General features: G+C 39.6%; 4 protein-coding genes across 4 annotated transcripts; 2 read left to right on the plus strand and 2 right to left on the minus strand.

Moving 5' to 3' along the window:
* Positions 1-586: 586 nt before the first annotated feature.
* Positions 587-2643, minus strand: LOC6584331 (seipin). The gene is made up of 3 exons (XM_002009951.4): positions 2126-2643; positions 1579-2066; positions 587-1511 (listed from the first exon to the last, which is right to left on the minus strand). The coding sequence occupies exons 1-3, from the start codon at positions 2407-2409 to the stop codon at positions 1141-1143; spliced, it is 1143 nt and encodes a 380-aa protein (XP_002009987.1). The 5' UTR covers positions 2410-2643; the 3' UTR covers positions 587-1140.
* A 464-nt stretch (positions 2644-3107) lies between these two features.
* LOC6584332 (tetraspanin-33) lies at positions 3108-4733 on the plus strand. The gene is made up of 2 exons (XM_002009952.4): positions 3108-3764; positions 3830-4733. Exons 1-2 carry the CDS (start codon positions 3314-3316, stop codon positions 4324-4326), a joined length of 948 nt encoding a protein of 315 aa, XP_002009988.1. The 5' UTR covers positions 3108-3313; the 3' UTR covers positions 4327-4733.
* An 886-nt stretch (positions 4734-5619) lies between these two features.
* Positions 5620-11121, minus strand: LOC6584333 (arginine/serine-rich coiled-coil protein 2). Its single transcript, XM_032731974.2, has 4 exons — positions 10915-11121; positions 10031-10498; positions 7838-7918; positions 5620-6945 (listed from the first exon to the last, which is right to left on the minus strand). Exons 1-4 carry the CDS (start codon positions 10978-10980, stop codon positions 5755-5757), a joined length of 1806 nt encoding a protein of 601 aa, XP_032587865.1. The 5' UTR covers positions 10981-11121; the 3' UTR covers positions 5620-5754.
* Positions 11122-16039: 4918 nt separating this feature from the next.
* On the plus strand, positions 16040-21202 carry LOC6584334. The gene is given in 4 exon segments (XM_002009954.4): positions 16040-16615; positions 18439-18636; positions 18969-19277; positions 19347-21202. Coding segments are annotated over 4 exon segments (1650 nt in total). The 5' UTR covers positions 16040-16471; the 3' UTR covers positions 20346-21202.
* The last annotated feature ends 1280 nt before the right edge of the window (positions 21203-22482 follow it).

A 22482-nucleotide genomic window follows, 5' to 3' on the forward strand; every position in this document is an offset into this window, starting at 1 on the left:
AAAGATTAAAAAAAATTAAATTAAATAAAACATAACCACAACAACAAATCTCAACTTTCTAAAAATAATATCCCAATGAAACTATATAAACAACTTCGCAGTGAAGTCTCTTCATCTTACTTAAATTCGTCTTGCAAGTCGGAGAGTAAACGCGCCTCTAGCTCGTGTGCGAGCATCGAGTATCGAACGATCGCAGCGCACAATGCGAATGCCCCTCATATGAGCACAATACGAGTGCCTCACAAGTCCACAAACGTGAGTCCAATTGGGAGCCTCTTTAGCGACTGCATCGAGCTCTGAGCGTTCCTATAGACCTGAGAGTTAGTCAGATGTGAGTGAATCAAGTTTCAGCTGACAGCAACAGATCGGCTTTTATTTGGGGTCTAAGCGAACGAACCCAATTATATGTGCTGCATGCCAGAGTGCTAATATAATATAAAATAAAATGAATTCAACTTATATATAGTACTCTGACAATAGTTTACCACTAACCAAGCATATATACTATTTTTCAAAATTTTCAAGGCCAAATAGCTAGCTAAAATTTCTTCCGTATTTTTGTAGAAAATTCATATACCATATTCCATCTGTTGCACGATTATGATATATATTTATATAGTGTCTGTTACACAGATAGTTAACAATATATTGAAATCAAAGTTTAATCATATAAAATTTCAATTTAACACAGCCATACAGATAGACTTTGCTATATCCATAAATTTGTAAAATCCACTTCAAGCAAAGCAAATATATTTCAGAGATATTATCTATAGATAGTCTATGCACATAATATATCTCATTTAAATACATGTTTCAAGCAGTAAGCAATTGTTCAGTTCATTTATAATTAAAAGCTTTTATGGCGTATATATGTACTTATATACATATTGGAATTTCTATATATCAGACTTTGCGTATAGCTAGACCCTACACTGATATGCAATGTTTTCAAAATAAGCATTGCGCGTTTCATTTACATATGGACATCATTCAGAGTCATAAGTCCTAACTTTGCATTAGAGTAGAGGAAATACTTCAGCAATAACAAATTTGGAGGTGCGGGATAACTATGTTTATCGAACGTAAACCTATTTAGTCTTTGGCAAGCTGCCATGATCGGCCCTTTGGGTTGTCACTTTATGCCTTTTTCTCCGTCTGCTTCTCCGTCTGCTGCTCTGTCTGCTTCTCCTTCTGCTTCTCCACTTTGCGCTGTCGCACCGTCTGGACATCGGCACTCTCTGCCGCCTTATCGCTGGACTTATCCAGCTGTTGGTCGTCGCCGTGGCCGCCCAGTTCGGCAATTTCGTACTTCTCGTCCATGAAGCTGAGCTCGTCGTCGTCGCGCAAGCTGCTCGAGCTGGAGAGGATCACACTGCTGGTCTTCTTCTGCAGCTGATTGGTGAGGCGGGCATATCGGATCTGCAAATTGTGCAGCCATGTGGCATCCGACCAGTGATACCAGCTGAGCAGAAAGACGACCAATATAAAGAATAGATTGGCGCTAATGGCTGGAAGAGTGTATATGCCAATTGAGCCATTTCGCAATGAAGATTAACCAAGTGAAGTTCAACTTACCCACTATTGCGGACAGAATTGGCCAGTTGAACATGATGTACCGTAGACCAGTAAAATCCGCCTCAATGTGCAGCGTCACCGTATAGAATTGTATCTTCTGCGATTGTATCTCCACATAGACGTCTGTGATGGGATGCTGACGCTCCTCCAAGTAGCGCGAGAAGATCTCAACCGGCACCTTCTGGAACTCCTCCTTCCAGCCGAGCACATAGAGCGGACTCAGTGCCCATGTGGATATCAGCCGGATCAATGGCGAGCGATAGCGCATCATGGCCGATCGACACGAATGGCCGCGCAGCATTGAATCATAGTCGCGCATCTCGGCGCAGACCATGAACATGCCCAGCTCCAGATTCTGCGGCGATTCCGGCATATCAATGTTGACAATGACCTTGTACGCTTGACCCACCATCAGCAGTTGTTGCTTCTTGGTCAGCGAGACGTGGGCGTGGGGAAAGGTGCACGGTGTGCTCGTCTCCAGGCAGGTTCTACGGAATAAGATTTACTCGTTTGAACGAGAGGGGGAGGCAGAGAGAGCGATACCCACTTGAACTGCATGTGGACGGGCCGCGTATGCGAGATGGGCGGCATGTAGACATAGTAGAAGGCGGCATAGAAGAAGACGGCCAACCAGATGATCAACACAACGGCGAAGGCGATGAGGCCCAGGCGCAGCACCAGCTCCCGTATGGTGTCCACCTTCTCATCGGCCTTGCTGCGAAAGCGATCGTACACATTGAGCGTCAGATTGCGAGCAGGCTGTACGAGGAAGCGACGGCCCAGGCCAAGCGGATCAATGCAAAATATGATGAAACGCAGCACAAAATTCATAGCGGCGATCTTTGCTCTGGACTGCGTATGTTATCGAACTACTACGGCTATTAAATAGCGTAGCACATATGACAAAATCTAATTATTGGCTTGCTTATCGGCGATAATGGCTACTCTCGGGATTTGCATGGTACGCGGTTCAAACTTTGAACGGCAGCAGCAGCGGCGGCAGCGGCGACCATTATCAGTTGTTAACAACTTGCAATCGACTAAAGCAACTGCCAGGCAGGGCGCTGAATCATTCACGTGCATATATCTACAGAAGAAATACTGGGTTTGCAGTTGAGCTAGTTCCGAAGTGAGCTAAGCTTGGCCCATTACAACAAGCACATATATGAAAAAGAGAAACCAAATAATAAATAAATGTGAATGCTTAGTACATCAATCAAAAATATTATCGTTTTCATTTACAAAATAAATCTTTAAAGTCAGCAAATATTGTGAACACAGTTCACGTCTTGTTTTGACTATCGAGCGCTGTCGGAGGCGAACTGTTACTGAACTAGTTCTAAAGTGAACTAAGCTATTGCGATTAATTAAATTAATTAAATAATTAGTTTAGTAGCTAAATAAAATTATAGTTTCAATTTATACAGAAGTTCATACAGTTAAATCAGCTTTTAGTTCCGTTGACTATCGCGCGCAATTGAAGGCGAATTCAATTTGCCATCGTATCGATATATCGATATACGCATGTACATACATACATACATACATACAGGCAATGTTTGGTTTAGTGTCTGGGCCCAAAATGACACCGTTTTAATAACACACAATGTAAATACATTAACAAAACGTATAAGAATGCAAGCGAAACGAACAATCATGTATTTAACCGTATAATAACAGTAAAATATGTCTGTGTAAAAAGTGCGCATCGCTCAGGTCAGCCAGACAACGAACAATGAGTAATTATAGATACCATGGTCATGGTGGTGGCGGCGGTGGCGGTGGGGGTGGCAGCGGTGGAGGTGGGGTCAACGGCGGCTACTATGGCATTGAGGTGCGCGATATGCATCAACGTATCTCCTATCCGCATCACTTTACGTTCGTCAGCTCCTGGGTGAAGTACATGATATTTATATTGAACTTCATGTTCTGGCTGTTTGGCGGCCTGCTCCTGAGCATTGGCGTCTATGCGTTCAAGATCAAGTGGGAGGAGTCGAACGGCTGGGTGAAGCTGGAGAACATCTACGATGTGATCTTGAACATATCGCTGGTGATGATCATCGCCGGCATTGTCATATTCGTGGTCAGCTTTGCCGGCTGCCTGGGTGCACTGCGAGAAAATACTTGTCTACTCAAATTCTACTCGCTTTGTCTGCTCATATTCTTCCTCATGGAAATGGCCATAGGTGAGTGGAATGGAATGAGTTCTCTTCATATACATATAGCTGATTCTCAAATTGTTCAATTGCAGCGATCATTTGCTTTGTGTTTCCACAAAACATGAATTCCTTCCTGGAGGATCAGTTTACGGACAAGATCATACACTCGTATCGCGACGATCCGGACTTGCAGAATTTCATTGATTTCGCCCAGAAGGAGTTCCAGTGCTGCGGCCTGAGCAACGCCGGCTACCAGGATTGGAGCAAAAATGAGTACTTCAATTGCTCCTCGCCCTCGGTGGAGAAGTGCGGCGTGCCCTACAGCTGTTGCATCAATGCGACCGACATCAGCACCGGCCTGGTCAACATCATGTGCGGCTATGGTGTCCAGGTGCATTCAGTGGCGGCTGCCAGCAAAATAATATGGAGCAGCGGCTGCATCGAGGTCGTACGCGTCTGGGCTGAGCGGAATCTCTACACCATTGCAGGCATTGCACTGGGCGTGGCACTTGTACAATTGCTGGTTATCTACTTGGCCAAGACGCTGGAGGGACAAATCGAATTGCAAAAGTCACGCTGGGCAGCATAAGACACCCGTTTAGACATCTATATACCCACACTTAGTCATAGCCGGTCGGCCGATCGATCATAGAGCAGCTATTTCGAGAATGATTAGTCTAATATTCCGACATTTACATATACATATATATATATTTATAGCATGTAGCGGAGACGGGTTTTTGTCTACGTCTTTCGATTATTTAGAGAACAAATCATATTTATATACGCAACAGTGTAAAAGAACAGATCAAAAATCGTAGCTCATTAGTTTTATAACTGTCTTTTAAATCGTCGAAATCTGTAAAAGTCTGCAATTGGTTAGAATCGAAGGACCAATCTAGCTTTAGAATTACCACCTACGACAATATGTATATAGGAATATATATATATATATACATGCATATAATATACGAGAGTCAAGTCAATGCAACGGAACTCTATTTTGTATATGCTCGTAAGGATGATTTTGCATTTTGTTAGACTTAAGTTGAATTTCGGAGTACCGAAGTCTCAATGCCCTTGTAGACGTATAGCCCAAGTGTGTCAAATTTAAGTAACCCCAATTATTCGTAGTGAATAGTTATATAACAAAAATACCCCTAAGAAAGACTCGAATGCTCCTCAATATTTATATTACAAACCCCTACAAATCCTTTAATGTCTACTTAAGCAACATAACTCTCTGCAGGGGTATACAAATATATATTAGATTATATATATGGGGATTATACCATATAATTATAAGGTATAAAATAAATAAAAGTAGATTTTTATATCAATCCAAATTCTCTTAATCTAGGTAGTAATTTGTTATCCACTAAATCCTTGCGAATGACCAAAAGTTTTTTTCCAATGCTCCAATTCGTTTCTTATCTTTCAATTAAATTAATTAAAATTTCAGTTTTTTGAGTTAAACTAGAATTTTAAAGCAAATAATAATTTTACACATTTATAATTAGTTTTATTCAAATATATACCATACATATTTTCTATTTCCAATTTCTTTTATGTCTCAAGTAAAGCTCTATTTTGACCTTAAGAATTATCGTCTGATAACAACTTTACAGAATTTTTCAAGGTTTTTTTGAGTTGAAAGGTAACTCAATTTAAAGTTTTAATTTAATTCAATTTATTTTTAATTTTCTTCGGAAAGACAACTTTTAATCATGAGCATATATATTTCAGAATGCCCCAGGTAGAGCTCCATACATCCCATACATCCCATACCATGAAAAACAATTTTTCTTCTCTTGAATTGGAACTTTTTTCTCGCAAATTTATTTGAAGTAATTCAAAAAAAAAAAAAAAAAAGATACATTCATATAATGAAGAACTATATGGTTGAAGATATATGTAGTTAACACAAATAAATATTGCGAACAGATATTTAGAATAGTTCTTGCGGGTGACTTAACGAGTTTCTTAACGTTCTATTTACAGCATCCACTCGAACGCCTCAAAAGCTGCGCGGCTGCGAGCCAAAGCCAAGGCCGACGCCCCGCATCGTATGGGTGGCGGCGCGTGCCACCTCGTACTGCTGCTCCATGTTGGAGAACATGCGCTGGCGTAGCTGGACGTCGGTGGGCACAGATCCCCCACCGCCATTGCCATTGCCATTACTGCTGCTGCTGCAGGTTGGGTCAGTCGTTGCATCCGCATTGGGTCCGCCATTATTTTGGCTGTTGTTGTTGTTGCTGGGATTTGAATTGTTGTTGGTGGCATTCTTGATGCCCATGAGCCGCATAAACTTGGATGCCACCTTGCCATCGGAGTCCTGAGAGAAATGCGCATTGCCCCACTTGTTGGCCGAATCCTCGCTCTTCTTGGACCCCCACAGCAGCTTCCGCTTCTGCTGTTGCTCGGCATAGCGGTTGGCATTGATGATGCCCGGATTATAGTACTTGGGCAGTTGCACAGCCGACGACTGCGATTCAACTAGGGCGCTGGGCGGTGTATTCAGCTCGAGCGACATTAACGATGGTATTTTGGGCGCATAATTCGGCGTGGGCAGTAGCCCACCTCCGGGAACACCGCCTCCCGACGACATGTTGGCTGTCACAGCGGCTGCTGTTGCAGCTGCTATCGAGGCTGCCGACCCACACCCACCACCACCACCAGGTGGGTTGTATGGCATGCCATGACCCGGCGGCTTGCCAAGCAGCCCAGACGAGGGATAGGCGGCCTTTGACAGCGGCTCGCTGGACTTTGGAGCGGGCGGCGATCTGGAACGGCTGCTGGAATCGTGCGAGCCACGTCTGCGGTATTTGCGTGTTGACTGAGACGTCGCATGACGCCGGCGGCTGCCGGGCGCCTCGATATGCGTGCGTGTGCGGGATCCAGATCTCGAGCGGGAACGAGAGCGACGTCTGCTACGATCGTCATAGGAGCGACGCGACTGCGGTTGCTGCAGCTGCTGTGACTGTGACTGAGATTTGTACGTCAAAGATGTGGAGGAGGAGGAGGTATAGTTGCGCGGGTTGTCGCTATAGCGCGCCTCTTTACCCTGCTGATGCCTGGAGCCAGTCCTGTCTCTGTCTCTGTCCCGACCGCTGCCACTGCCATGGCGACGCTCCTCACGCTCACGTTCACGTTCGCGCTTATAGTCGCTCTCCTTGTTGCTCTCTTTGGTGCGATGGTGGCGCTCGCTCTGTGAACGAAATGCGAAATGTTCGTTAAAGATGCTAAACCCAAGCGAGACAGTAGAGCGAGATAGTCGAGTCGCACATGGATTGAAAAGAGAAAGGAATAGAGTTGGGCAGTTGTCGTTTGGTAATTGAATTTCTAAAATTTCAGTTATGCATATAGCTGTTCAGTGGCTCAGCCGCTATAGAACAAAATAGATCGAGTTAATATTAGTCACTCAGAATATGAGTTTCAGCAAATTCAGCTAGTCAGCAGTTATATATATAACTGTTGCTCAGCCATCATTGAACAAAAGAAATCAGAAATCAGCTATTCAGAAAATAGAGCCCTAAAAATTCAGGTATTCAGCAACTGCTGAATAGTGATGTAGCTATTGCTCAGCCACTATTGAACAAAATAGAACGAGTTAACATATATAGTTTAGTTACTAAGAATGAATAGAGAGTTTGTACAGATTCAGTTATTCAGCAAGTATACTATACAGGAGTTATTGTATATACAGCTGTTGCTCAGCCGTCATTGGACAAAATCAACCGAGTTAACATTATATAGTTTAGTTACTCAAAATATCGGGTTTCAACAAATTCAGCTATTCAGCTACTGCTGAGTATTAGATATAGCTGTTGCTCAGTCACTATTGAACAAAATACATCGAGCTAACATTATATAGTTTAGTTATTATAGTTATAGTTATAGTTATAGTTATAGGTGTATGGATTTCGTACAAATTCAGCTATTCAGCTATATATATATAGCTGTTGCCCAGCCACTATTGAGCAAAACAAATCAGGTGAAAGTTCAGCTATTCAGAAAATGGATTTTATACAAATTCTGATATAGTTAATATGTCAAGCTCGCCTTCTGCGCGTATTATGGTCTCTTAATTGCAGTCTCACCTTGCTGTATTCCTTGTCGCGCTCCTTGTCACGCTCCTTATCCCTGTTGCGCTCCGAGTCGCGGTGTCTGCCGCGTCCATCCTGCAATGAAAAGAGACGGGCAGCCAAAAACTCAAGTTAATGCATGCACATTCATCATCAACAAATGCGAACTTTTAGGTTTAAAATGAAGTTCGTAACAAAACAGAGAATGAAACGGAAAATTAAAAGAAATTGTTTGGTTAATTAGTCGCTGTTGCTGTTAACAAGAAACCGAAATTAGACATTGTTGTTCGATGCAGCGCCTGCATCAGCTCCTGATCTACCATTGTGGATTGTGGATTGTTGAGGCCTGCAAAAGAATTTGTTGTGGAATTTGTCGCTTCGCCGTCGATTCGCAGCTGAGTTGATAAGTGTGTGTTGATTAAATGCTACTTGAGTTTGTGTTTTTGTTTTGATTTTGGTTTTTGTTTTTTTGTTTTTTTTTTTTTTTTTTTTATCTTTTTGTTATTATGGATTTGTTGCAATACTCACATTGGATACGTCTCGGTCATCTTTCGCTCTTGGTCGCAAACCTTGCGGTCAGAGTGTGTGTTCAAGGAGTTAAAGGAGTGGGACACAAAACCCTGTTGGGCGCGTTGGAACAACTCTAATAACTCTAAAAACATTCACGATCACGGTTTATCGATTACCGACTAGCGGTTGTCGGTTATCGGTTATCGTATTAACGGTCAAACAGTTCGTTTACAGTTATTAGTTCAACTAATGCAGGGCTTTTTTTTTTTTTTTTTTTTTTTTTTTTAGCTATGTTTAAGTCCAGGTCCTGGTCAAGACTATTTTTTTTGTTTTTCGTTTCTTTAATTTTTTGTTTTGTTTTGTTTTGTTTTTTTTTTTTTTTTTTTTTTTACATAATAACAATAATAAAATGGTATATTTTAGTCATATATAAATATAAAAGTTTGCATAAATGGTTTATCTTAAATATGTATTAATAAAAGAATAGAAATAGAAATTAGAATCGGAAAATTATATATATATATATAGACACTAATAGAGATGTTACAACAACCTGGACTCCAACACCAACCAAAAAGCCATATCACATACAATAAAACACAGAAATATATATAATAGATATATAGAAATGGGAGAGTTTAAATGAAGCAGACATTTCAAACTAGACATCAGACAAGATAGGAAATTTGAATGTGAACTATAAACCATAAAAATCAAAGCTCTCGGCTAAAAATATAACGTATAAACCAGGGTTAAATACAGAAAAGGAACGTACAATTGATGCATTTGAAAATTGAAACAAATTAAATTATGAACTATGTGCCTCACATAGATACTTAAAACTATGTTTCATGCTTTATATACTATTTGCGATTATATTTGATGGCAATAATTTGTTGTTGAGGCTCTGCAAGTTGGCTAAGTGCAATCGATAAGTCAAGATAGACTGAGGGTCGAGAATTAAGCTTGACGCAAAATCAGTGTGAAATTTTATAGCTATGTTGATCGAGTCTATGAACTAAGAGATTGGGAACTAATGCCCAAGGCCTAAGAAACTCGAGCACATATCGAATGGGATTTGCTGCATAAAAGTTTTTTTTGTTAAGACAATTAACTCTAAATGGTATATTCATATAAGCCTTATATAGTTAGAAATGCCAGGAATTTAACTGTAGATTTCTAAGCTTAAGATGTGGCATATATCTTATTGATGTATTATTTAGAATACAACGGATTCCCTCACTTAGACTTTCTGACATTTTATACCTATAACAATTGTGAACATCTTCAGCTTACATTAAATTGTGTACAATAGTTCTAGAAATTGTATACCATACATAACTGTAGATTTCTACGCTTAAAATATAGCACATATCCTAATGATGTATTTAGAATACCAAGAATTCCCTCGCTTGGACTTTCTGGCAATTCTATAACAATTATGAATATGTCTAGTTAACATTAAACTGTATACAAGAGCTATAGAAGTTATATACCATATTCTTTTTTAACTAATCTCTCACTTTCCCGTTGACTTTTGCAATATCAAAATATTCAACTTGCTGACAAGGAATTGATGCAACCAAAATTGTTGGCAGATTCCATAAAATTCCATCAAATACATTTCGCATCTTAAGTATTTATGTAAGGCATACTTGAGCTAGTTATCTCTATGTGGTAGTAAGAACAAAAGTTTACCTCGTCATTGTTGTTGTTGTTGTGGCGACTGCTGCGACTTCTGTGATGATGATGACGATGATGATGATGGCTGTGTCGTCCGCTCGCAGCCACTTGATGATCTTTAGCCGTCTTTGAGCTGGCTGCGGTTGTTGTGGACATTGCTGTTGTAGGCGACAGCGTTGCCAGATGTTTCTTCGATTTGTCTTTGCTGTCGTCGGCGTTGTCGACGCTATTGTCGCTGTCGCTGCTTGCGCTCTGACTGCTCGAACGTTGACGCTGGCGTCGCAACTGGCGCTCGCTGCTTTTGTTTTTCGACTTGTGCTGCTTTACAGCACTCAATGCAGATGCTGTAACTGCTGCTGCTGTTTTTGATGCCTCAGCTTCCATGGTTGGAGTTGCAGCCGCAGTTGGTGCATGTGCGGGCGGCGAGCTGCGCTTTCGGTTAGCAGCGGCTGATGGCGGTGGTGTTGATGTTTGTGGTGGTGCCTATGGGAATGGTTCAACTATTCAGAAACAGCAAATTCGCATTATTCAACTAAAGCACTAGGCACAACTACAATTAAAGAGGCAGATTTTGTGGGGTTGCTTGGAGCGGGACAGGAGAGATGTTTTAATTTGTTTTGATTTCATTTCATTTGAATTTGGTTTGTGTTGTGGATTACCCGCCATACGTAGCTACATATTTCAACACAGTTTTCGGCTTATATTAGAAATATATATATGTAGATGTGGATAGTACGCACAAACATACATGCACGCAGCATACACATGCACACACACATACGTATATGCATAGAGGCTTGCACGCCTCGGCAAAATGTATACACAAAAAAAAATACTCTGACATTTGTTTTTTTTTTTTTTTTTTTTGTTGCTTAAAAATTTTGAGATGGTGTATTTACCCGTATCTCGTATCCGGAATCCTCCTCGTGCTCATCTTCGCTGCTGTAATTCACCAGCGCCTCCATTTTGCAGATTTCTCGCAATTAATTTCAGCACTTGGTTAGTTTTATTAACTTGAATATTAAAATCAATAAATCTATTCCGCTTCTGCTGCAATCTTCTCTTTTTCTTCTGCCAGACAGCTTGTCGATAATGACAGTCGCTAATAATCGATTGCCATTAATGCGATTGGCCACTGTGCGTTAAGTACGTATACTGGTACTATATCGATGAAAATGTATTGATATATCGATGCAATTGTATCATTATTGAGATTAAATTATAATTATATATACATTATAAGTAGATTAAGAATTAGTAAATTTTGTCAAATGCTTTGCTAGTTTCACTTTTTGTATTAATACAAAAAATATATATATTGTGCTTTGCAATTTCTGTCTAATTTATTATCGATATACCGCTCTGGCTTCAACATTTAGTGTGCGTTACCAACACTGATTCTTAACAGCTGTTGCAGCTGTTTGAGTTATTCCATAAGGCGCGCAAGTTTTAAACAAATCTTTCGAATATGTTTTTTTAGCTCTAGTCCAAAATAAGTTTGTTGCTTATATGATATGAACGTTCTTATGTCACCTGTCCAATTACAACTGCTTTTTACGTCTTACAAACTTACACGATATTGATATACACCAAATGGCTCTAAAACTGTAATGAGATAAGTTCTGTAAGGTTGTGGGGCTTTGTTAATGTTTGTTTATTTGTTTTTCATTTTTTTACAATTTTGTTTACGCACGATTTTTTTTGGCTAACGTGCCGGCTTCAACGTCGCTGAAGTTACAAATAACTTATTTTCGTTAAGAGATAAAGCGAATCGTATTTTCACCTAAAAATAGCCATAAATTTACAAAAGTGCTGCCGAAGGCCCAGGCGAAGCGTCGAATTGCTGTTTACCACTTAGCACTTGACCAACATGGGGAAGGGGTAAACAGCACAAATGGCACAGTGAATGCTCTACATAATGAATAATTGAATGTTGCATTGAAGCGTAAAATATGACAATCTATTGTATGTATATGGTATACGAGTACTAACAAATATATCGTAATATTTATATTATTGCTTAATTATTTAAATATGTACATGTGATACAAATATTACAAAATAAAGAGTTCATCTCTTCGTGCGTGACTTGTAGGAAGCAAGCATCGCTGTCTGTCAGGGCAGCCATGATGCGCCCTTCTGGTGTGGATTACAGCTAAAGTAATACCACCAACACACACATACATGAGTACACCGCAGACAAAATAAGAGAGAGAGACAGACAGCGAGGCGTACACATACACAACCGTAAGTTTGTATGTTTATTGTGCATCGCTGTTTTTTGCTGTTTATGGATTTGAAATGTTTTGATTTATCTTGCTTTGTTTGTTTTGTTGTTGCTGCTCTACAAGGCCAACTGATCTTTGCATAATTATAACTGTTAAGCGATCAATTTTAAGTTCTATTAATTCACTAGCTAATTATTCCAAATTTATTTTGCTTCAAACTTGGACTTGGATCGATGCAAAAAACAAAGACCAAAAAAACATCTTGAACTTTGGCAACTAAAAACGAACGGCAAAATACACTCGCAAACAAAATTAAAAAAAAAAAGTAAATAAATAAATAAAAGATACAAATAAATTTAAAACTTTGTTTACCAGTTTGGTTTCTTATTTACCCAATTCATCGAAGCTATTTCCAAATCTGTTTGTGACTTTTTTTCGGCGAGGGCCGTTCTGAGAGTTCGCCAATGCCTTGGGGCATACGATAAATCTATACCGATATGAATATTATTCATATAAATATGTTATTATACACATATTTTAACCAGAAGCAGCTCAACGTAGATGAATATTCAAAAGTCTAAACAATTCTCATTTATCTCAATACTTCTTTAGTAGATAAAGCTTTCTAGAACGATAGAGATCATTCCATATCACGTGCTTAAAGTATAGCCAAGAACTTGTCACACGGCCCTCGTTAATATTGTGTTTATTTTTCGGCCTAATCTTTACATACAAAGCGCCCGCACTTTCAAATTAATGATGGACGAAATGTCCGCTGCAGTTGTTTTTGGTTTTTTTTTTTTTTATCAATTGTAACAACAATAAACAAAAATAATAAATGAAAAATAGCACAAGCAGGTCGCTGATAAGACGCTTGATTTTGCCTGTCCATGAATTACTGTGAATATACTTACAAATAAATGCAAGCATATACATACATACAAATAAATGCAAGCATATACATACATACATACATATATGAATGGACATGTATTAATGGCAATATTTAAGTGCAGTTGCCTTCCACTTGAACCTAGGCCAACAAAAAGGATACGTTGCATGCCGCACGTAGGCTTTGTGGAACTGTGGCAACGCCACCAAACTCAGCACATACACACATGCATGTCTAAAGAAATACACGCATTCACATGCAGTCACGCACACACACTCAGCACACTTAATTTTGTGTCATTTTATTCTCAAATCAGAAAGCATTACAAAAAAGACATATATGTATATACATACATACATATACACACCCATATATAGATCCCCCGCTTTGACAGCCTCCCATGCTCTCAGAGATAACAGTGCTGACGTGCCAAAATCCGCATACGAAAACCGCATCACTCTCCCATGTTGCATGGAAATTAACTCTCAATGCGAATGCAGAGCGCAGTATTAATGAAATTGAAAATACCAGTATCAAAACAGCTCTTATGTTGTTGTCGGTGTTGTTGCTGTGGAGCCGGCAGACGACAATGAGGCACAACACGTACGCCAAAAGCTAAATGGCGTTGCGGAAATCTCGAACAGACGAAAATGAAAACCTTGACAAAAGCGCCAAACGCTTAAGCAGCGCAAAAAAAAAAAAAAAAAACCAACACCAAAAAAAAGAAGAAGAAAACAACAACAGATGTTAAAGCAAAAGACAGAACGAAAACAACAGAGCTTCTAAACAGTACACACATGCTTACATAAGTAGTGGTATGTATACATACATATGTAAGTATGTATGTGTTTCAGGTTCCCGCCACGCATCAACGACTGAAAAAGCGATTAAACTTACAATTACAATTACACACGTCGCGTGTGTGCTCAGAAATATACATATGTACATATGTACATATAAATATACTATAAATGTAACTATATATACTTATATAAACATACATAATTATGTTCACAATACTTTACCATTTAATATAAGCCGGTCGCAGATCAACATGTGAGACAAGCATGTGTATATTATATGTACATACATATGTATGAAAATAATAAGAAGTATATAAATATACATACATACATATGTATATCTACATATGCATATCTACATATGCAAATGTATGCATGAAAACTCATCACTTCTTACACCAAAGCCCGCCATCTTTTATTTTCATCTGATGTTACTTAACATGCAGATGTGGTTTTTAATTACGCCTTCTTTTTTTTTGGCAATCCTAGACTTACGCCTGTGACGTAAAGAGCGTAAAGAAGCTAGTATGCTGATCACGAATATCAGAAAACATACATACATGTATTTTATTCAGAGCATTGTACTCTAATGACAAGTATAAACATGTATGTATGTATGTATGTTACCATCGACTTTTACTGCAAAGTTGAATTATCTATTAAGCATTATATGATTTGCAAGTACATACAAAAACTTTTATCGAACTTTCTATCGGCATACGCAGCTTAACGTAAACATCGGCGTGTGCCAAGCTCTGTGAGAGCATTGAAAGTTGTTTACGTTTTATCTATGTATATAATTAAACATTCACACCTACATTATAGGCACACAATGCACATTGCAAGGTAACTAAAGCAGTCTCCTTAACCTGTTGTCGTCTCATGTAAATTGACTGCATTCGCCGGCGCTTAAAACGTTACGTGACGATTGGGAAGTCAGCCGATGCCGATGCGCGCGTTGTTCTTGTACACGTTCACATGCAGACATACATATACACACATACACTTATATTGGAATTGAAGATAGAGTGCATTGCACTCCCACCAAACAGCAAAAAGTCGTACATAAATGGCGCTGCTGGAGACTGCTTGCAGTCCAAGGCAACTTGTACTTGTTGCACATTTGCTAGTATGGCAAAACATACATATGTACACACATACATGTATGTGCATCAGCATGTACAACATGTTAACACATGCATATGTACATATGTATGTGTATTTGCATGGATAACAGCTGATGCAGAACAGCTGATCATTTTTGAGAACTCTTCTTCCGTCCCTCTACTGTTTCTCCTGTTTACTGTTTATTTACATTTTTTTTTTCGCGCTATAGTGCTCCTGCAGGATCACTGTTAGAGTGTGAAGAGTAAAGAGAACCCATTATATTTTGAGCAAATCCAATTATATAACACAAGCTCATGCCTACATACATGCAAGCATGTGTACACACATACATGCTGTCTGTGTGGTAAATATACAAGTATGTGCTGGTGAGGCAATGAAGTAGAAGTAGAACAAAAACAGAAAACTCGCTCGACCGTTCGGCCGCTGGCGCTTACATGAATGTGTGTGTGTGTGTAAATATACGCATGTACATATGTATGTATGTCTGGCTCGTTCGCTCAACAAACAGTCTGTCACATCGACCTCAATATGTAAGTTTTCGTTTACTTTATCAATAAGCATACAAACTACCGTAAATTTACGTGCATACGAGCATATCTATGAAAAAATGCATGCATTAGTTAAATTTCTCTTTATTCAATTGATTAAAACATACAATCATGCATTTATAATATAGTTAAAAAATAAATGTATAACGCGGTTTACAAGTCACTGACCGGCTTGTAACATCTGTTGACGTTGTTTTCAATATTACCGCGCTGGCTCAAATATGTGTCTGTATGTGTGTTGTTTTTCTGGTAACATCGCTGCGTTGCCCTTCTATGCTCGCACTCCAAATTTTACATACACACAAACGCACGATGCTCTTACACGCAAGCACGCATACACACAAAGCCGCTTCTGGTACAGAGTTGCCGTCGCCGTCGCCGTCGCCATCGCCGTCGCCGTTGTTTTCATTTCTTTTCGCCGCAACAGTCGGTGTCAAAACGATTTTGAACGCGCCAGCGAACGGTTGTGTTGAACGGAAAGAAATCAAAGAAGTTCAAGAAAAACAAGAAGACGAATAAGAAGTTGAAGAGGAGCAGAAAAGTGTAATACGCAAAAGCAAACAAAAGTGCAACTTTTTTTTAAAGAAAAACATTTTTGAAACTGTGACTTTTAAACCGGTTGTTAAATGCGCGCTGCTACTGCAACAATCAACTGTAAAACAACAAAAACAACAACAATACCTGCAGTAAAGCAACGCCGTCAGCTTGCACATTCTTTTTCGCTTGCCTGATACAGGGGATAACAGCAAAAAAGAGGAGCAAACAAATAAAAGAGAGTTTAAATACTCAATATAACCGTTAAGTCGGGATCGATACACAAAATACCAACGACAACAATAACAAAAACAACACTAAACATGGCCCTCTCCATTGTAAGCCGCAGTCTATTGCGTACTTCGAGAGAAATCCTGGAACGCAATATGGCCGCAACGGTGGGCGCACTGCAGCAGCAGCAGCACCAGCCCCTTTCCACCTTTCCAACAAGCGATTGCAACAACAATGTAAGCGTTTGTATATGTCCTCTCTCTTTCTCTCTCTCTGTGTTTCTGTGCGTTTGTATTAGTTAAATTAATTTATCAAAAGAGTGGATGAGCAAGCGAGAAGGGAAGGGGCATCTGTTATAGTTACAAGAAAATGAGGCCACCATGTGTGCGACAGAGATGGCATAGAAAGTTCGCTTTGAGAAGCAAATTGTAAGCGTGGCAGAGCTAAGACGAAGATAATGCATTCTATTTATTTATGTACATATAGTACATATAGATCACTATGTATACATACATACATATATATGTATATTTGTATAATTGTCAATAGTTTCCTAACACTATTCCCTCCCCTTAGTACTACTACTACTACAACAGCAATCAATACTGCCAAAGACGCATATCTTTCAATGCACGAACAGAAAAACAAAAAAACAACAACAGCTACTCAAATTCGCCGCTGAGTGAAGGCAACTTTCAAACCATCCCCAAAAAAGAAATAAAAAAAAATGGGGCGACTTGGCGAACTGCGCAAATTCTGTCAACAAAAGCATGCGCAAAGCGCCAAATAACAATAACAAAAAAACAAATAGCAAACGGCTGCTGTTTTATGTTTACCGTTTACCTAGCGAAACGGAAATCGCGGCCAGCTAAGCCTACCAATGCGTTGCGTGCGGCGATAGTTGCGCTTAGCCGTGCCACAAACCTATTTCCGCTGTTCTAGCCACTGCAGGAACCAATTGTGCGCTGCTAGCTTCATTCTCTCCATTTTCGCATTGTTGTTGGCTAGCGATGTGCGCTTTGTGCTACTTTTCGGCATATATTAAATATTATTTGTTAGCTTGTTTTTCTCCCATGTGTCTAGCACACGCTTAAATATATTAAGACGTGTATGTGTGTTAGGAATAGCCTAAATTTATTCGATATTCAATTTCAACTATTTTTGTTCAATCTTAATGATGTCATCATGATTATCATAACGAGACGAGCTACAATATCCATTATCAACAAACTTTCGAGCTACTTGTAGTTGTTGACGAGTTTTGTTGCTTGTAATTAAAAACAAAAGAGCAGAAGAGAAAGAAAGAAAAAAAACAACAATAGAAACGTTGCATACAGTTATCTTCAATAAAAAAAAAAAAAAAAACTGTCAACAAGCCTTAACAGATTCGAAAACTCATTAAAATGCTCACACACACATAGAGACGCTCCACAGATTCAATGTTGTAATCAGCCATGTACAAATAATGTGTGTGTGCGTGTGCATGCAGTTGATCTGCATGCATCTGTCCTACTCTAGCTCCTAGAGCTAAGACGCACAAGGTCAAGGGAAGACAAAGCCATAGTTGAAAATGCACTGTGTACCACGTGGGGAGACTTGAGCCGTCAGTGACTGTCAAAACTCGACAACTATTTAAGGGTCTCAGGGTCGCTGTTAGCTGCGGTGAAAACCGGTCCACGACAAGAATCTAGAACTGACCTTAACAAAACAGTAAACAAAGCAAAACAATAACAAAAATAACATAATTAAGAGCATATTATTTGTTTATATGTAAGTGCTTACATATACATATACATATAAGCTGAAGGGCGTGACGCTGCGTGAGCGCCAAAAATTGTGTAACTGTTGGCTGTTAATGCAACAGTAAACAACATTAACAGCGTTGATTTATGTGCGTGTTTTGTTGTTTTCTCTCCAAACACAGCGAATTCGAAATGGAGTAGGCAAGCAGTGCGTTGGTGTTGCACAACAAAAACAAGCAGTTGAAATGCAACAATGACATCCAAACTGTAACAATAAAAACTAATGGAATTTTGTCTCTATTTGTTATCATTTGCAGCGCCTGGTGTCTGGTTCAGCCCATGGTGCATGGAGTCTTGTCTACCGTCCGGCAACAGCACTGCAGAATGTGCGCCTATATTCAAAGAAAGCTGCTGGAGCAGCCACTATGCGCCGCCAGGACAGCGATTCGGATTCCGATTCGGATGACGAGTTCGAGCGACGTCGCAGAAATGCCAATGTGAAGCATAGCGAACGGGTAAGCAAGCCAGCCACGTGGCTAAAACTGGTATACTCATTGCTTGCGTGTTTGTGTGCTTGGGTGGGAAACGTGTTTTCTAAGCTCGAAAGTTGATTTTGGCTCAATGTCGAATTTTGAACTCTCGACGGCTGCGCCGCAGTCGTGCGTGACGCAGGCGCAGACACGTAAGCAGTGCAAGGTTGTGGTCTCGGCTGCTATTGAACTTCTAACAGTGGGCGTGTTTGAATACAAAGCAGTGCACGCAAGCAACCGAGCATCGGCAGTTATATTTTGAATTTGAATTCAATTTGAAATGAATTAATTTTGTATTTTCTTATTGCTTTGTTTAGGGCGATTCTGAGTTCTGGCGCCGCAAAATGCGCACCCTGCATCGCATCATGGATGTCAATCACGATGGCGTCATCTCGTACGATGATTTTACGCTGTTGGCGAAACGCTTCAGCGATTTGGGCCATTTGTCAGACGAGATGGCCGAAGAATTCAACGAGGTGATCAAACAGACCTGGGAGGAGCAATTCGGCGAGATAACCCCATATAATCTAGTGACTGCCGAGCAGTTCCTAACCGATTTGCATCATCGACTGAACGACAAGAAAATGGCTAAGCGCATTGGTCGCTTTTTGCCCTATTTGTTTAAGGTAAAAACGTTGATGAGCAAAACTCAGTTAATGATGTTATTTAATTGAAATTTGCTATTGCATTTGCAGGCCGTTGACTTCGATCACACTGGCCATTTGGATCTCGAACAATATAAGCTCTTCTTCCGCTGTCTGGGACTATCTGAAGAGGATGCTGCCATTTCATTCGCTGTGATAGACAAGAATGGCGATGGCCAGGTGTCGCTCAAGGAGTTTGTACATTTGGGTCGTCAATTCTTTTTAACCGAAGATGAAACCAAAATATCGAAAATGTTCTGGGGCCCGCTGATTGCTGATCATTGACGCGTTGCAGTCACTGCTGTAGATCAATATTATGTTCGCTATGCAAACAACAAAACCGAGCCAATGCTGCCAACAACAACATCAACAACGATTCCAACACGCGCGCAGTTGGCGTGCGGCAGTTGGCCATATCTACAGCATGTGGCGCTGCATAAATCGGGACCATTCACAAGGCAAACGACAAGCGACATTAACAAAACTAACAACAAGATCATTAACAACAACAACAACAACATCACAGGCAACAACTGCAACAGCGACATCAACAAAACCAACATCAACATCCATCCCAATGCCAACACCATCAATTTGATCACAATTAGAAATATGAGCATTTATGATTATTTACGCCAACATTTCAATGCGGCCGGCAAACGCAATCGTCGCTATTCGACGGACAGCGATGAGGATGTGCCTCCGCCCTCGCCAAAGGTGCGCAAACACAATCATTACAATCACAATCACCACAACAACAACAATCACAATAACAACAGCAACAACAATCAGCAAAAGAGTGGAAGCCACCAGGGGAGGAGGGAGCAGCACGGCAAGCAGAGCCCCAATTCTAATATGCATAATTATGATATAAGATTCTTTTTCTATATTAATTCGCTTATACTATTCACAATGTCCTGCCGTCAAGTTGAGGGCGAGGATCTGAAGCATTTCATTGTTAAGCACATCAGAGAATTCGATCGGCTGCGCCGCAAGGCGCGCAAGCGACGCAAGCGTAAAACTAAGCCAACAACTTCATTGCCATTGTGAGAGCAAAGAGAAGTCGAGGCAAAATTTTTTTTTTTTTTTTTTAGATTATACAATGTACTACAATTGATATATACACATGTAAAAAATAATAAAAAAAAAAAAAAAAAAAAAAAATATTAAAATCCTAATAGTAAGTGTAATTTATCTGCCAGACAAACCAGATTGTAATTAGAGAAGTCAAATTCCAATATTCAAAATCAGAGACATGAAATTTTTGAGAAACCCAAATCAAAGAAAAAGAATTTTAAACAGGTTCTAAAAGTGTTGACCACATTTGACATTAGGTTTACAGTTATGCTGAGGTTTGAATATAGAGCTAGTAAGTTATATGGAGATTACATTTAGCAGAGTTAAGAAATTTAACATCAGGTTATTTATATGCATATAATAAGCTGAAGGCAGACTAATTTTACAATCAAGCTGGAAATATAGTTGACAAATCTAACATGAGCATTGATCAACTTAACATTGATCATTTTACAAAGAGCTGACAGGAAGATAATCTAAATCCTAACAATAACTTTACAAGGCAGATAAATTTGGTATGGATATAATTTTTGTTTCTTATTGCTAGGTTAAATTAATGTTAAGCAGTTTAACATGAGTATACTTCTTACAATGAGCTATGTATAAAGTCTGGCGGTTTGCAATCACATCATATAAAGCGATATGTTTATATGGAAATACCTATACACCTATAAGCGTACTCGACTAGTGGATACCCTAACATATTCGTATTAATCGAGATGGAATTGATTCGTGTCTTTTGTGCTTTCGTTGATATTTGAATGTTATCCAAATCGCATATTTATAAATGCCTGATTTTATTATTAAATAAATTTTGGAAATAAATCAAATTTGGAATCCTTTTTCTTTATCAATTGAAAAATTATAAATAAACAAAAGAAAGGGGAGAAAATTAATTAAATGAGAGAAATCATAAAATTAGAGTTAAAGCAAGTGCAGAGATCATGAATTGATTCAGATGTCGCATAAAGCTGATTGGAATAATAGATTGTCAAATAAGTCCAGTGAGAAGCGCGTAGAGAGGCTGCCGTCGTGAAGCTCTGTAGGCAGAATGTGAATCGCATAGAGGGGTGAGTGGGAAAAAATCAACTCATAACTCGAGATGAGTATCGTGAGAACTGCATAGAGAGGCAATTGAACAAAAGAATAGCTCGGAAATAACTATCGATCATTTCTCTATGTCTTCACTTGCAATCGTCGTGAAAATAGAGAATTTAGAATAGAGAAGAACGCTTCGGGTGCAAATAATGAGAGTCGCATAGAGCGGCGATTAAGGAAGTAAAGTAAATTGAAGTAGAAATCTGAATTGATTGATGTGCTGCAGGTTGACCAAATAAGACTCCAGAGACAGAAATCATTGTTGAATTTTTCTTAGTGTAATATATATGTATATTTTGAAAGGTATGTATATAAATACAGAGCTGTCCATATTCGACTGACCCTTGAGAGATATAAGGCTGAAATAGATAAAGAATTTTATTTGAGGCTGAACAAGTGCACAGCTAAGTAAAATATAATTAATTAAACTTAAACATCGTTAAATATGTATCTAAAAAAAAAAAAATTATTATGAGCACTGAAAGAAATTTAAATTGAAGCCTCTATAGGGAAGCACTGAGGCTTACGCTTAGGCTGGGCCTTGAAGTGAACTAGCAACATTTTTTGTCATCGGGTTTTTGTGCGCGATTCCTCCAGCTGGACAGACGGACAGTTCCGCTTAGTTTCAGGCTTCGCTCCGGTTTCTTATCAGCTCTATCATGGTCGCCTCTCTCCCCCTCCCCTCACTTTACATCACGCAAATTGCATGCAAATGCCAGCTGCCACCTGCCTCCGCCTGCCTTCCCCTGCCTTCCCCTGCCCACCTCCTGCTCCGCCCGCGCAGACCGCAGCAGCTGGACTTTGGGGAAAAAAGCCGTTGCCCACATATCATTATGTAAGCGCTGTAAAAAGGATTTGCGATATCAACTGAAAAGTGTTTAGCCCTAAAAAAAAAAGAACTGAAATAAAAAATGTGTCGCGCGTAAATCTCGGCGTAGACACCGACTTACCCTGCCACGCCCCGTTCCGTACTGCCTCCACTCGCCGCTCTTGCTGCCAGCCTGGTCCGACC

This window comes from Drosophila mojavensis, unplaced genomic scaffold (genome assembly GCF_018153725.1).
Source record: "Drosophila mojavensis isolate 15081-1352.22 unplaced genomic scaffold, ASM1815372v1 contig_136, whole genome shotgun sequence".
Taxonomy (NCBI): domain Eukaryota; kingdom Metazoa; phylum Arthropoda; class Insecta; order Diptera; family Drosophilidae; genus Drosophila; species Drosophila mojavensis.

What these genes read in the sequence shown, in the direction of transcription:
- LOC6584331 (XM_002009951.4), bottom strand. Translation starts at nt 2,409, where the DNA reads ATGAATTTTGTGCTGCGTTTCATCATATTTTGCATTGATCCGCTTGGC. An exon ending in CCCGTCCACATGCAGTTCAA is followed by an intron (nt 2,067 to 2,125) that starts GTGGGTATCGCT and finishes CTTATTCCGTAG; the next exon opens with AACCTGCCTGGAGACGAGCA. An exon ending in AATTCTGTCCGCAATAGTGG is followed by an intron (nt 1,512 to 1,578) that starts GTAAGTTGAACT and finishes ACACTCTTCCAG; the next exon opens with CCATTAGCGCCAATCTATTC.
- LOC6584332 (XM_002009952.4), top strand. Translation starts at nt 3,314, where the DNA reads ATGAGTAATTATAGATACCATGGTCATGGTGGTGGCGGCGGTGGCGGT. An exon ending in CCTCATGGAAATGGCCATAG is followed by an intron (nt 3,765 to 3,829) that starts GTGAGTGGAATG and finishes GTTCAATTGCAG; the next exon opens with CGATCATTTGCTTTGTGTTT.
- LOC6584333 (XM_032731974.2), bottom strand. Translation starts at nt 10,980, where the DNA reads ATGGAGGCGCTGGTGAATTACAGCAGCGAAGATGAGCACGAGGAGGAT. An exon ending in ATTCCGGATACGAGATACGG is followed by an intron (nt 10,499 to 10,914) that starts GTAAATACACCA and finishes CCATTCCCATAG; the next exon opens with GCACCACCACAAACATCAAC. An exon ending in GCGACAAGGAATACAGCAAG is followed by an intron (nt 6,946 to 7,837) that starts GTGAGACTGCAA and finishes TTTCGTTCACAG; the next exon opens with AGCGAGCGCCACCATCGCAC.